The sequence below is a fragment of the Aptenodytes forsteri genome, unplaced genomic scaffold (genome assembly GCF_000699145.1).
Source record: "Aptenodytes forsteri isolate BGI_AS27 unplaced genomic scaffold, ASM69914v1 Scaffold33, whole genome shotgun sequence".
Lineage (NCBI taxonomy): Eukaryota > Metazoa > Chordata > Aves > Sphenisciformes > Spheniscidae > Aptenodytes > Aptenodytes forsteri.
The window spans coordinates 4314621-4329732 of record NW_008795037.1 but is presented as its reverse complement, the minus strand read 5'-3'; the positions used below and the strand labels follow the sequence as shown (position 1 = coordinate 4329732).

The 15112-nt window shown below is 39.6% G+C and overlaps 1 protein-coding gene across 4 annotated transcripts in view; it reads left to right on the top strand.

Annotated features, from left to right (window-relative positions):
• Positions 1-13402, top strand: part of AKTIP (AKT interacting protein) — a 14924-nt gene extending 1522 nt beyond the window's left edge. The window contains exons 1-10 of one of the 4 annotated variants that reach the window (XM_009276727.2): positions 682-791; positions 3001-3116; positions 4533-4738; positions 6764-6828; positions 6913-7013; positions 8341-8429; positions 8503-8601; positions 8820-8927; positions 9607-9667; positions 12484-13402. In XM_009276727.2, coding sequence (XP_009275002.1) covers positions 3075-3116; positions 4533-4738; positions 6764-6828; positions 6913-7013; positions 8341-8429; positions 8503-8601; positions 8820-8927; positions 9607-9667; positions 12484-12591 — 879 coding nt within the window. In that variant the 5' untranslated portion in view covers positions 682-791; positions 3001-3074 and the 3' untranslated portion in view covers positions 12592-13402. Of the gene's footprint in view, positions 1-681; positions 792-2932; positions 3117-4532; positions 4739-6763; positions 6829-6912; positions 7014-8340; positions 8430-8502; positions 8602-8819; positions 8928-9606; positions 9668-12480 lie in introns of those variants that run through there. The other 3 variants (XM_009276723.2, XM_009276726.2, XM_009276724.2) reach the window with 3 other exon arrangements.
• The last annotated feature ends 1710 nt before the right edge of the window (positions 13403-15112 follow it).

The following is a 15112-nucleotide window of genomic DNA, read 5'->3' as shown; positions in this document are numbered from 1 at the left end:
TCAGCTGTCCCGGCTGTGTCCCCTCCCAACCCCTTGTGCACCCCCAGCCTGCTCGCTGGTGGGGTGGGGTGAGGAGCAGAAGAGGCCTCGACTCTGTGTAAGCACTGCTCAGCAGTAACGAAAACATCCCTGTGTTCTCAACACTGTTTCCAGCACAAATCCAAAACACAGCCCCATGCCAGCTACTATGAAGAAAATTAACTCCATCCCAGCCAAAACCAGGACAGTGAGGCACTGTGAATGATGAGAATGTGAAAGGAGACAGGCTGATGATTTTGAGTGTATTTATTTCCTTTTCATAAAATGAGAGTGTATTGGGTTATTTTGGGAAGCTGATGGTTTCAGTAGTTACAGCACCATAAGCTGCTGTAATGGTAGGTACCTTGTAGTGGACGCTGTAGCCCCGTGTAAGATTGAATGACTAAACTGCCTAGAAATTCCACTTAATGATACTGGAACTTGGCTCTCCGTGTCTGCTGCAGACCTTCTGCATAGTGAGGATAAACAGTCTAACTTAAATGTGCTGTTACTTGTTTTTTTGTTTTTTTTAATTGTGATTGATGTGGGGTAGTAAACTGTGAGGTGAAGGCACTAGAGAGCATAAGCAGTTGCAGATAAGTTTCCCGTACTGAAATCATTCTCCCCTCCCATGTAGCAGAGCTAGAAGGATTGGGTGTGAGTTGGAATAAACAAAGTCTAAAACACCTTGAAAGGCTTTTTAAATGACCCTTCTCTGGGAAGCTGGTACTTGTGAGGTTATTAGTTTTCCATCATAAAAAGTATTTTAACAGGTGAGTGAGACTGGAGACAGTTTAACAATAAGTCTAGGACAACACCATGTATCACCTCCATCATAAAAAGTATTTTAACAGGTGAGCGAGACTGGAGACAGTTTAACAATAAGTGTAGGACAACACCATCTATCACTTATTACTGGCGGGCAACTGGATAAAAGATCTCTGTGCAGGAGAATCTCTGTAGTTTAACTAGAGCTAAAATAATGTTTTATTTGGAGATATAAACCATTCTTAATAGCCTGTAAATAGGCATCTCTAATGAAAAGCTTTTCAACGAAGCTGGAAGTGTACTGAGATGCATAGCTGCTTTCTGAAAGGTGGAGTCAGTGACTGAACTCCATCTAGCACCAGTTGTCAAGCTTCTAGGGCAGTTCCCTGTTTCACTGGTAATAGGTTAGGCTGGTTTTTATGTACATGCCTCATTCTTTGTCCTGCTCAGCTCCTGTATCTCATATCTCTGGTTCTGGAATAATGCGATTTATATTACCTAGTCTTAAAAAAACACCAGCCGAAATCGAACAAACAAAGAAAAAAATCCCACCCAAACCCCATAATCACTCCAGATCCCAGCTAATTGTCTTCCAACCTGTACGTCAGCTTCCAGCACTTTTCTCCCTTGTCAAAGTCGTAGCACTCAGGTGCTCTCTTTGTGCGTCAGTTCCTCCTCCCTCTGGTTACACTGAAGTTTCCCGAGGAAAGGTCTTGTACCTTCCTAGCCTAGACAGGAGATGGGGAAAAGTGACAACGTGTTCTCACTGCTACCACAGGGCATGCCCCAGTGCAGTAGCCGTGCTTTGATTTTCTGTTTTCAGTGGCTCAGAATGATGTGAGACTCTGGCTGCCGAAGAGGAAAAATATCTGGAGGAATCATGTTTACTGGAATGTTTGAGATTATTTTGGGGTGGGGAAATTAATTAATTTTCATCACTTTTCTGAATGGTGTTTGCATTTTTTGAATGCTTGGCTGCTATATAGTCTAGAAGGATACTTATGATATCAATGTTTCTTCTAAAAATTTACCATTGCTAGACTTCCTTTGGATAAATCGCCTGGCTTTTTTTTTTTTCTTCTTTTAACAAGATTGGCATTTATTTTCCTTTTAGGAAGATTTTTGATTATAATGTTACCATTTTCTTGATAAACTAATCAAAGGGTGAACAGGTGGTGCCTTGCTTACTGTAGAAAAACTTAGTGTTGACCACAATAGAAGCCTGTGCCATTCTCTCTTTCTCTGACATGCTACGAATTGCCTTGGTCAATGTTGTACAACTTCCTATGAAAGAAATTGAGTGAAGTGAATTGCCTCAAACCCTTAGTTAATGTAGCCAGAAATGGGGGGCGGGGAGGGGAAGGGAAAGTAGGAGAACTGGAGGAAATAGGCTGTGCCAGACAAGGGGTGCTGTAGGTGAGAGGTCTTGCACAAACAATAGCAAGACTTTAAAAAAAAAAAAAAGAGAGAGAGAAAACCAAGGACATATTCAGTAGATGACACACTGAAATGCCAAACACTGCTGAAGTCTTTGTTATTGAACTGCTGATCTAAAGAGCACTAAGCCTTAGTGCTCATAGTAAAACGATTAAATAAGCTACAGAAAAACTTCTGTGTTCTGTGGCTTTGTCTGTTCCTGGTGGTGTTCCAATGCAGATGAAAACAAAATGACACATACATGATGCAAACTCAATGGGAGGATCATCTCTTTCACCGGGAATGACAGAGATTTTTTCAAACTGGAGTGCTTCAGAAACATGCAAAGTCAGCAGTGCATGCTAGGGGCAACACTTAACCGTAACTACAAGAGTAAGCCATTGTAGTACTGTCCAGTGCTGGACTTGAATGGTGAAGTGATAACTTTTTAATATTTGCATGTGTAGAAGATCTTTCTTGACTGTGCCAGGCCGATGACGGTCTGTTTTTCCAGTTGGCAAGACGAAACATGGAATGCAGAATCTAGAGTGTCTTTCTAGCAGAAAGAAGGCAGGAATTCACGCACAAAAATTATTTCATAGACAACTATATTATTGTCCTGGAGTCTAAAACATAATAAAGCTTTGGCAGTTCTAACTATTGTCAGTCTTAACTACAAGAAGTTTTCTTCTGAAGTTACAGAGGTATAAAGCTGGCTGCAAAATTAGATCTGAATCCTATTTATATATTGAGTCCTGTTTATCTGTTAGAATGCATATTCATTCTGTGTATTTTTAGGGTGTAAACCAGAGAGGCCTGAGGACACTCTGAAGACACTGAAAAGTTGCAGTCCGTTATTTGGAATACACGTTATGAACCCTTTCTGGAGCATGTCTACAAGTTCTGTGCGCAAGGTAGATATTTAATGAATGAATGCCATAAGGTGTTAACGTGCATTGAGGGGCAGTAGCAGTGCTGGAAAAGACCATCAGACGATCTACAAATACAGTTGGAGTGTGTGTTTTATCCCGAGGATTGCGATCATCTTCAATGAAAGTGTAAGCTAGCTTTGAGCTGTATTAACTGGAATGTGACTGTGGATGGAGTCTACTCCAGAATTTGTCGACTTTTCTTATCTGAAGCATCTTTAAGTAGGAAAGATGAAACAAACTTGTTCAAATGGTTCAAACACTTGTTTCTTAGGACATTTGTTTACTGTCTTACATATAGACCTTAGCCAGGTATTGCATGTGCAGCAGGTGTTGACAAAACTGCGCCTCCATAATGCTACTGCTACTTTAGATTGTGTGTATAAAAGCATGATAGTTCTAGGGTTAATTGCGTCTCAGGTGTTCAGTGCAAGGGTAAATTATATAACTTTGTTGATGATGCTTGTGACGTAGGTATTGTTACTAGTCCAAGTCTCAAGCGCTTTGAAACACTATAGCCTAAATCACACCTTCAGTCACCACAACTCGCCTAATCTCAAGTCTGTAGCCTGCAGGTTTGTCTTGGCAATCTATAGAATGATTTTGAGGCCTGTATGTAGTACAGTCTTGTCTAGCAGTGTAGCAGTGACCAATTAAGTAGAAAAGTTTTTTGGTTTGGTTTTTTTTTTCTTTTTTAATAAAAGACAGCATAGGCATAAAAAGGTTGCTATAGCAAAACTGTTTAAACTGGGCTTGATATCACTGTCAAACAGTGATTATCCTGTGGTGGGAATGGGCTATATGATCAGCTCCCAGTGGGATGTTGGTGTCTTAAGCACAGGCAGGAAGTGAAATACACAAAGTTTTCTGTAGAAAGTTCTTATTTCATCTCAGCTTTACTACACTACTTTTAAAGACTCTTTGAAGTCTAGAACGTGAGGATGCTTGTCAGTGGAAATGATTTATCTTGATGCACTGTGTGCTAGAAATAGATTGACTTCTAAGCTGATGTTACATACTGTCTGGTTCCAGTTTCTAAATAAATGTAAGCCGCCTTAAGCATTTGTCCTAATCTGTAGATTTCTTATCCAACATTGATTACTTTTGTACATGGCAGGGGGGTTGGACTAGATGACCTTTAAAGGTCCCTTCCAACCCAAACTAATCTATGATTTTGTGACTGCAGGCTAGGTTTGAGTGAATAAAAGTCTATTTAAAAACAAAACCCAAAGAGACACCATCCCCAACCCCCAAGCAATAGAACACCGAAACCCAAAATATGTTTCAGTGGCCAAACTTGCAATTAGCAAGGTTGGGTTTAAACCTGTGTTAAAATATGTTCATATGCTAAATGTTTATGAAATATGGCCTGTAATCTCGTGGTTCTTTTTTATCTAACAGAGACCTGAGGCTGAAGAGAAAACTTTGAGTGGAGAGCTGCGAACCAGTCCTCTACGAGCCTCTACAAAGAAACAGTTGCCTTCTATTCCAAAGAATGCTGTGCCAATAACTAAGCCTGCTTCACCTGCCACATCATCCCAGTCGACAAATGGAACACATGCTTCTTATGGGCCTTTTTATTTGGAGTATTCCCTCCTTGCAGAATTGTAGGTTTTCACTTTTTTGTCTTTTTTAGGTCACTGGGCTTATGCTTCAGTGGGAAAAAAAACATGCAGGGATCTGGTTCTTGCACGGTGTCTTTGCCTTAGTCCTTGAAGAAGGCAGTAAAACTTAAGTTCCACACAAAAACGTTGTTTTTCTGGAGCAGCAGCCTCAATTTCTTGAGGTAGCAGTGGAGAGGAAAATGAGATGAGATTTTAAGGGTGTGTTTAGATGTGATTCTCTGAATTATTATATTTCTCAGTCTTCAAGTAAACACACTTCGGGTTTAGGCATCCTGACTAGTTAGCTTAATAGCTTTTTGGTCAGAAATACTGAATTTTTGAAACCAGTATTAAAATAGAAGCAAGCAGATGTCTAGTGGGAAGATGGTTATGAATGTATGGTACTGTCTAATGGAGTTAGGATGTGGGAGCTTCCTTCAGTCGTTACATGGAACACTTGAACGCTGCCTGGTATGGCTTATTAAATGGATATTAGGAAGACTATATTCTTTCCTGTCTTTCAGTGATACTTACCATGAAACTTATGAGGGAGGAGTTAGTGCGATTTAAATAGCTTTCTTTGGATCAGTTGCATTTGATCCAGTCTAGTGATTTGTAGACTGCTGTGGGAGCATAAAAATCTCTATTTGTCTGCAAAACTTTCTAGGTATATAAAGTTACATAAACTGTTTTGTGTTACAAAGCTGAAGGGACTTCCTCTGTAACAGACATACTGGATTCTCAAGTATGTAGTGCCTTTTGGAATGAAATCCCTGGAGTCCTTACGCAACACTAAGTCTCAGTTCTTGCATTTAACCATTAAATTGAAACTGAGAACTCTCAAAACATGAACTTTTTTTTTTCGGGGAACTGACCCTGACTTCTTAATTCAAGAAAGATGTTTTTCTTCTGCAGCATGCAAAAATATATTGGTATCGCAATGTAAACTCCTCTAGCTTAACAAAGTCATTATTAGGGATATAATAATGAATATTATGGAAATCGTAAGCAGAGAACTGTGTTAATATTTTGCCTTAAGATTATTGTTTATTTGTGCAAGCATGTGGAGTTCAATTTAATGGGCCTATATGCCAAGTAACTGAAAAAGCTATGAAGTGAATAATTTTGTTTATCATTTATAGTGTTCAGTAGAATCTGCATACCATATAACTACAGCTGGTTAAACTTACTAGCAACTTCTTGTGTTCATTGATTTGAAAAATAGTAAAAGTAGCACATTTTGCCCCGGTAGTACTGTTGATTATCAAATGGACTTTCCTGATAGGCAAAGGGAGAGGGAGAAACTCTTTTCATAATGCACTGGTCATTGATGACTGAAGATCGTGACTGGATTATCATCACAAGAAGTGAAATAGCAAATAAGTGCAAGTTTGGGAAAATTACTTGGTCCATCCTGTTAATGAGATGCCTGGAATCACTTGATCCGGATCTCTAATATACCCTGCTTCTTGACTGTCCTTTTTATTCTCTGTTACTTTGTTTTGTCAGTTGCCAGTGTAATTTGTTTGACCTGCAGCATAGTCTCATCTAAAACTGGAAAACTACTTGTTTAAAATTGAAGTTAAAGCTTTGGTCACACTTCAGAATTAACTACAATTGACTGCAAATCTGCATTCAAAGTTACTTAATTGCATTTCTTTTTTTCTTTACTTTGAAACTGGGGATTTAGTAGATAAGTGGAAATTTCAGCACTGACATGCATTAAATGCATCTACTGGGGGAAGAATTTATTTCTACTTCTCTACTTACAGTTTTATCAGGAGAAATAATGTTTCCTGTTAGTAACTCTTTAAGTGGAGGGGCAGGAAACGCAGGAGTGAAAGAATATGGTTTCACTAGTTTTCTGCCACCTCCTTCTGTGAGCAATCCGCCCTTGGGAATTGATTGTAAGTTTGTGAAGAAGTCCCCTGTTAAGCTATTGGTAGTACGTTCTGGGTTTACTGTTGTCAACTTGCTGTAGATTTAGTGTAGTTGTGGAGCTGTTCTAAATACTGATTCTAATTGCAGTACCTTGGTTGTAAAGCAGAAATTGCCAGGTGTCTATGTGCAGCCATCTTACCGATCAGCATTAAGTAAGTTGAAACTTAACTTTTAAATTTTTTTGTGTATATATATTTTTAAATTCTTTCACTCAAGCAAACTTTTCTTACTTGCAGTGTGGTTTGGTGTAATATTCATAAGAAATGGGCTCTACCAGGATGGTGTGTTTAAATTTACTGTCTATATTCCTGATAATTACCCAGATGGAGACTGCCCGGTAAGTGGCTGTGTGTGTCTCGGTTTTTTCTTGTTTTCTGGTGTTTTAAGTATGACTTTTTGTTAAAGCTAATATACCAATTAGCTTCTCATTTCCTTGAACTAGTTTTGTTCAGTTGGCTGGGCTCATTTGCGATGTCTTGTACGTATTTCCTAACATCTGTGGAGGAATCGTGTTACTCTGATTACTGAGGCTGGTGCAGAGTGAACTTCCTGAGGTTAGATGCATTCGAGTATTAAGTAATCAACCAGTTCTTTACCTCAACTCTTGATCTGCTACTTCCTTGGCAAGGAAGTTTATGTTGAAACGCTTAAAGAAGTATCCAGATTCTGAGTAGCGATATAATGGAACATAAAATCCAGGCACCTGTGTTGTGCTTGCTGTAGTACTACAGGATTTCTTGCCTGTCTCTTCTAAATTACATTGAAACAAAGAACTAAAAGAACTTGAGGAGAAAGTTGGTGAAACAAAGGGAGAGTGAGATAGGTAGTATGGTGTTACCTTCCATCTCTGCTTTCTCTTTTTCTCTTTAGGGAAAAGTATCCAAGTTATTACATTAATTAAAAAATAAAAAAATAACAATCTTGTGGCAATCCGACTCTCTAGAGCAGAGCAGCCGGCCCTCTTGGACAAATTTCTTTAAGAGGAAGACTGGGGGACAGGTGTATGTAACTGCTATAGCTGAGAACGAGTTGCTATGTCAGGAAGCTGTCTGCTTGGTGTCAAGTTTTGTGTAAAGCTGTCATCTTTAAAAGGACAGAACTAGTAGGAAACAGTTTCTTTCAAAGATTAGGCTTGAGTATCTCTCATACAGCCATCATTCTTTTGCTAGCTTAGGGCTTTAAAACCTTCCTGTTGAAACTAAGTTTTCTTTTAGAAGAATGCACGAACACCAGAGGAAACTAGCTGTCCAGAACTGAAGACACCATGGTGTCACTGCACAATTTACTTAAAAATGTGTAGGGTAAAAAAAGTGTTGATTGTAGCTCAGGTATGTAAAAAGCTTTCAGTCACAAATAGCTAAACCAGAAAAACTCCTTTAATCTGATCTTATCTGATGATATTACCTGTGTTGGCACTACTGCTTGTGCAGTTAGCTGGATTAGTTTCCTGATTTGGTGATAAGCATGTGAGAGAGGACAAGATCCTGCATGTAACATGGGTGTGTTGGGTTACAGTTTCACAGCTGGTATAAATCACTTCAGGTTGCTTTCTTTTAATACAGTAACAATTAATTAGTATTTGGAAGCAACATCTGACTGACCTTCACCCAGTGGTTTTAACATTAGGACTGAAGTTGTCATAATGAATTTCTTTTCTAATGCAGCGCTTGGTTTTTGATCTGCCTGTCTTCCATCCGCTAGTAGATCCTTTATCTGGTGAACTGGATGTGAAAAGAGCATTTGCAAAATGGAGGTTAGTGGTAACATATTGATGTATAATTTGAAAGAAGTTTGTTCCTTTCTTCATTGTGTTTTGTTCTTCTTAGGCGAAATCATAATCACATATGGCAAGTATTAATGTATGCTCGCAGAGTCTTCTACAAGATTGATACAACTAGTCCTCTGAACCCTGAGGCTGCCGTGCTGTAAGTATCTTCCATGCATATGGACATGGTCTCGTGAGAGATTTTTGCGTAGACTTGCGGAAACAAGAGATTTGTAAAATTGTTTATCAGTTCATGGTCTCTACCTCTAGAGCTGGTTGCACTAGCAACTGAAGTTGAGGCTTTGCCAAGTCTGTCTGTGCTTCTAGAGCAAACCGGTGCCTCCTTGCAATTACTTAACATTACTTACTTTCTTGCAGGTATGAAAAAGATATTCAGTTGTTCAAAAGTAAAGTGGTGGACAGTGTCAAACTATGCAGCAGTCATTTATTTGATCAGCCTAAAATAGAGGATCCCTATGCAATCATGTAAGTACCATGAGCAAATTCACCATGTCCTAACATTTCGAGAACAAGTTTTGGTGTAGTTGTTGATTTGAAGCCTTTCTCTGCCAAGCTGACTGACCTGTGTTTTTTTTTTTCTTACATTTATAGCAATACTTCGAATATTCCTACCCTCATTTCCTTCTGTTTAGTATTGAATCTTAAATGTAATCAGACACTTGTGTTTGCTAGTTTTTCACTAAGCAACCAAGACTTAAAAAAAAAAAAACCTCAACAAAGCCCCAAAACCACCCCACCTCCCTCAAGTAGAGATACCCACGGAGTAAATATTGCTTTCGCGCTTTCCTGAATTCAATTTGCATGACTGTAGCTTTGATTATACTTTTAAGCTTGGCTGCATGGGGGATGGAACAGTCAGCTCCATAGTGAATGTGAGTAGTATTTCATGTAACACCTGCTGAATTGCTGAATTCTCATTGCAAACAAAAATGAAAACCTAACTATTTCTTGTTGAAAAGATCCATGACAATGAGAATTAACTTAGTGAATTAGTTCTTAACTGTATGTTTTAACACTGAAAACTCAGACTTGTAGTTTACTTGAAATCCAAGAGACTAAACCAAGGAAAATTGCTGCTTTCTGCTCTGTCTGTGCTGTAGTTTGCAAAAATGCAAGGTAAGAGATAACTATACTTTCTTCATAGTTTTTCTCCATGGAATCCAGCTATACATGATGAAGCTAGAGAGAAGATGTTGACTCAGAAGGTATGTGCAAAGTCCAGATTCTCACTATAGTAAGGGTTTATTGCCTGATAAGGGAAGAAAGGTTCTCTGTCTCTTTGTGGTGAACATGTACTAGACAGACCTTATTCCACCCCTCTTTTAGATCAGCAGGCATGCTGAAACTGGTCTCCTAAACTAAGCGGTTATGTCACTGTTCCAACTTCAGTGTGTTAAGCAATTAATCATTTAGCCAGCTGGAAAGCTTTGTTAGTACAGTTGTTGGCACGCTTGGCAGATTTTTTTTGTTTAGGGATGGAAGGGAGGGAAGAAGGGGAAAGAAGAGATTTGCAGACTGCCTATTAGCTTGCTCTGCACTTGTCGTGACCATTGCCACTTCTGCATAACCTGACAGTCCCCAACTTCTTTGTTCTCTTCTGTTGAGAGATCTTTCATTACTGAATCAAAGCTTCAGGGCTTTCTTCTCATTCCAAACTTTTTGAAGCAGGACAAGCAGAGTGAGTACCTTGCTCACATCTCTAATGCTGCTGATTTCTAATAAGACAGCTAATGGAAGAGTGCTTAGAGTTACTTCTATCACAAAGCACTCTTACTGATATAGTAAGAATGTGTTGGTTCGTATAGCTTTCACCTGAGCAACACCTTTTGTTTTGAGGGAGGGGGGTGTTTTTGTTTTGTTAGTTATTTCTTTACACCTGACAAGAGCTGGCACACAGCAATTCTGAGTCTGCGCTGAGTGGCATGAAAAGTCAATCCACTTGCAGTGCCTAGGGATTCTGAAATGGTGGCTGGTATCTTTGCTGGACTGGCAAGGAAATGCACTCTGAATGTTTTAGTTACCGACTCGAGCTCCTTGCACTAGAGCTGTGGTGTAGTTTGCTGCTTTTTTGTAATAAAAAAATTAAAAAATTAATTTTTTTTTTTGGTCAGTCCAAACTTCAGTCTTCCTCACTGCAAGCTTTAACTCCTGTTCTTGCGTGTCTTCTGGCATGAATGAGATTTTTACATTGATCTTAATACAATACACTGCCTGTAAGCTCAGTGTAGCAATGTTCCCACCTGCCAGAGTCCCAGTAGGGCTTGAGGTGAGGTGGCCTTTCTCCAGCCTTAGAACACACAGGAAAATATTTTGATCAGATTCTGACTTCTTGATGTTCTTATAAAAACTGAAAAAATACTTTTGACTTCCCCACACCCCCCTTCTCCTTCATTCTCCACCTCTTCCTTTCTTATCCTTTAAATCAAAGACCTAAAGAGAAAGAAGAACAGGTTGAGGTGCTTGAAATGGAAGGGATATGATATTGTCTCAGAGACTGATAGCAAACGTGATACCAGTGATGACTTTTCTTTTGTCCTTTTTCTTTGGAAATGCACGTTAATTTCTTTTTAAGTGAAAACTAACATCTCCAGTAACTATTGCATGTATGGTACTTCAGTTGCTGGAGTAGTTTGTTGATAGCAGGAATGGCCAAACTTCTTGTGCCTTAGGAGATTTGTTCCAAAATGTCAGTGTAGCCGAGAACGTTCTTTTCCTTCCCTCTAAAAGGAAGTTCCCTAATCATGTATCCTGTCTTTCCTTTCTTCTGCAACCCTGGATCCTTGTTTATTACTCGTGTAATTCCTGTGCCTTGGGAAACAACTAGGCCATTCTAGAACTGTAGCCCAGGAAAGGCTGTGATGTCCCAGTTCCCTGCTGAGCACGTGGCTTTCACTAGTGATGTCCTGTGTGCAGCACATGATAGGCAGGTGCTACTCTGCCAGGCTCAAGCCTAACTGATCCCTCTTGTTTGCTGTTGTCTGATGTGTTACGGCAGTTCTGTCACGCAGTGTCACCTTTTACACAAAACATGGGGAGGGACAGAAGAAGTGCAGGTTCAGTTTTCTTGCTGACTTAATTTACTTTGTCATACTATGGGAAGCCTTTTGCCTGACAAAGTCTATTCACATAATTATCCCTTTCTAGAACTTGATGTGTCATTCCAGGTTTGATGTAGTTGGCATACAGATGATCTGATGAGCCTATAGCAATGTGGAGGCAGGGCTAGTTCCTGGTATGCAAAAAACCTGCAAGCTAGTCTGTTTCTTTGACCTGCTAGAGTTAGGTATCCAATTTACTAGTCTTAAACTACTTTAAGTCTACAGATGCTCGAAGTTGCACCTTTCTGCCTCAACTTGAAGCTTTTTTTTTTGTCTTCTAAATTGCAGTAGTCAGTCTCAAATGTTCATTGCATTGGGTTGGGTAGAAATAGCTACTGTCCAAGCATTTAACAGTGATAAATGCTCAGGAAGGGAAGGACCATCATTGGAAAGCATTAAGAAACTACATGGTATAGCAAAGGTATCAGTTGCTACTTTGCTATGTTAATTTGCGTTCAGAAGCCTTCCGTGGCGTGGAGTGCTCCTCCACAGTATGCCCAGCATCACAAGGTAGTATGTTACAGTTCTAACGTCAGGATTAGACAGAAATGTTTTGATTTGGATTGACACTTCTTTCTGTAGAACAGAGAAATTTGGCAAATAGCAGTGCGGTGGTGGTGGGCCACAGCCTTCAAGCAAAAGGCACTATTCCAAGAGTATCTTTTCATCTTTATGGTGTGATGGGGTAGCAGCACATGAACTAAGTCGTTAAAACTCCCCTGTAGCATCAGGGTGGTTCTACAGGTGCCACACACGTTCACAGAAATTAAACCGATAGCCATTTTACTGTTCCTCTTCGAGGAGAGGAAACGATGCTAGCCTCTTTTATGGTTGTATTTGCCAAAGGTAAAATGGACGGGGAGGGACTTAAGAGGCTTTGGAGTATCTAATAATTCTGACTTTAACTTTCTTCTACCTAGAAGAAGCCAGAAGATCAGCACTGCAAAAGCATGCATGTTTCTGGCCTGTCATGGGTAAAGCCTGGCTCAGTTCAGCCTTTCAGCAAAGAAGAGAAGACGATGCCTACTTAGCTCTTCTGGACTGTGGTGCACAAAACACTTTCTGTGGGTGGAGGGAATATAATGGAGGGAGAAACAGCAAAGCAGCGGTTTCCTTCTTGACTACGGATTAGTAAAAACCGAACGGTAGCAGTGACTCCAGTAAACCTGTTCAATGGATTACTGACTCTTAACGTTTTACATATGCATTAGGTTTTAAAGGCTTGCCTGGAGTTCGGAAGTCTCTCTTGAACACTGCAGTACTTCTACCTGAAGACTGTCTAGGGTGGGTAATTCCTCAGGGCTCTGAAATGCCTGGAGGTTTTGGGTTGGTTTTTAAGCTTTTATTTTTTCCCTCCAGGAATAGCAATTTTTTAAAAAATCTTAAATTACTGGCAGAAATATTAGCATTGGAAATATGATGCCAGAGGTAAGCTGTGTTCATGTAAACTAATATAGCAGAGTTAAACACTATATTTAATGGTTTTAAATACTTTGGTTTCTATTGTAAATATATTAGGATTTGAAATTGTAAATAGATGGTTCATTGACTCCATTTAGCACTTTCAGAGGTAAAGCTGGGGATGATGTATGATGTATTATTGATTTGTAAATGGATATTGTCACTAAAGCGCACATTAGTCTGACAGGGTAAAAGCAGAATGTCAGGCTTGTTAGACTTTTATTACATAAACACTGAAATCAAAGCTTTTAATGGTGGTCTCTTGAGCTAATAAAATCTTAGAGGATTTTAGATTCCCTAGGTGTCTAGGGGATTACTTAGGATAGCCTGACTAATGTGTGTTAATAGTGACATCTTAAAATAAAAAGAAACCGTGATCTAGCTTTTGTCCCTCTGTTTGTCTATGTTGTAGACATTTAGCAAAGACTGGAACCGGAGTGGAAGCACCTGGCTACATATGTACTTGCCTGCATGTGTATTCAGGATGTTGTTAATGGGCTAACAGGTTGTACTGAAGAGACTGGTTAAACACAGTCGTGTTCCACATGCAGGAAGACCTTTCTAAAGCATGTGTGAGCTCAGGACAGAATCTTTTACTTCTCGCAAGAGTCTTCCTAGTGTCATAGGCTAGCATAATGCCTTATTCTTGCCTAACGGGATTTTCCTGCCCAAGCCTGTAATGTTAACCCTTTACAGCTGGGCTGCTTTTTCTTTGGCTCCTTACACCTGTACTGATGGCATTAATGCAAACCCTACTGTCTAGTAACAAGTAGTAGTGACTTCGTATATAAGCGTGATGTGGTGTTTGGGGAGGGTGGGGAGTGGTGTGGTGTGTGTTTTGTTTTTTGTTGGGGGGTATTGTCTTCTGGTTTTATCTGACAAGCTAAATACACTTGTCATATAACAACCTTTCCCTGTTTTTGAGAACAACTTCTTAGCTCTTAAGGGAATAGACAAAGACTTCACAAGTAATATGCTATCATATACCAAATGATTAATTTAATGTACTGCTAAGGATGACCTGAGTGGTTTCTGTGCAGCACTTAACATTGTATGAATTAAGTACTTACTCTGTTTTGGGTAATGTTGAAATCTTAATGCATGATGTTGCTTTAAACCTTTTAAAGCTTCTGCCTTTGAGATGCAGTGGTTTCCTGGGGCTGCCTGGAGTGTCTCTAACACTGCTGGAATTCCTCTTTAGAGAGAAGAAGGCAGAGGGTACGTGGAGAGCAAGGATCCTCTTTCAGGCAGAGAAGGAAGTGCATCCAAAGGTGCATTTCTTGGGGCTACTCCTTCCTCTTTAACTCGCCTCATCTTATAAAGGGTCTGTTACAGGACCTAGGTTCTTGACTAAATGCTAAAATGTTCTTTCTAAACCTTAGTTTATCCATTTATACTCAGTGTAATAAGAGAAATATACTTTAGAGTGGCTCCTTGCTAAACAAATTTGAGGTTAAAGTAAGAGGAATTCTAAGCGCAAGTTACCAAGCAGGTGCTTCTGAGCAAGGTATTTGCAACTGAACTGTTGCCTTCAGCTTTCTGAAAGCTCTTGCTAGCTCTGTATATGTGAGGTATGGGTCTATGTAAACTGAAGGCTCTGGCAGGCTCTGGTCATGTGAATTAGTACAGCAGATTTAAACATATTTAATGGCTTTAAATGCACTGGGTTTTTTATTGTAAACTCTATCGAAAGTGGTGGTTGAGTGCAGATCTTCCAAAAGGATATTTTTGCGAAAGTGAGTCAATCACTGGGTGAGATGTCTGTGACTTGGTATGATTTTGTAGGGCAATTAACTCAGAGTAAACTCAGTTTCTACTGTCTTCAACACAAGTCTGTCTCCTCTAGCTCAGAGCTCAATCCAACTTTGTTATGAGGCCGAGAAGAAGATGTGTTAAGGCAGTGGTATTTAAAAACGGATAGGGAAGTCTAGAGCTAATCTTCAGTCTTTAGTAGCTCTCTGAAGAGGAATTCTAAGCATTGCTGAAGCGTCTCTGAAGGTTGCTGCTGATACGCTTTCAGACAATTGCAAAGTCATTACTAGAATAATTCTGTGTATTTCCACTTAGGTCACTATTGCCATGTCATCCCTG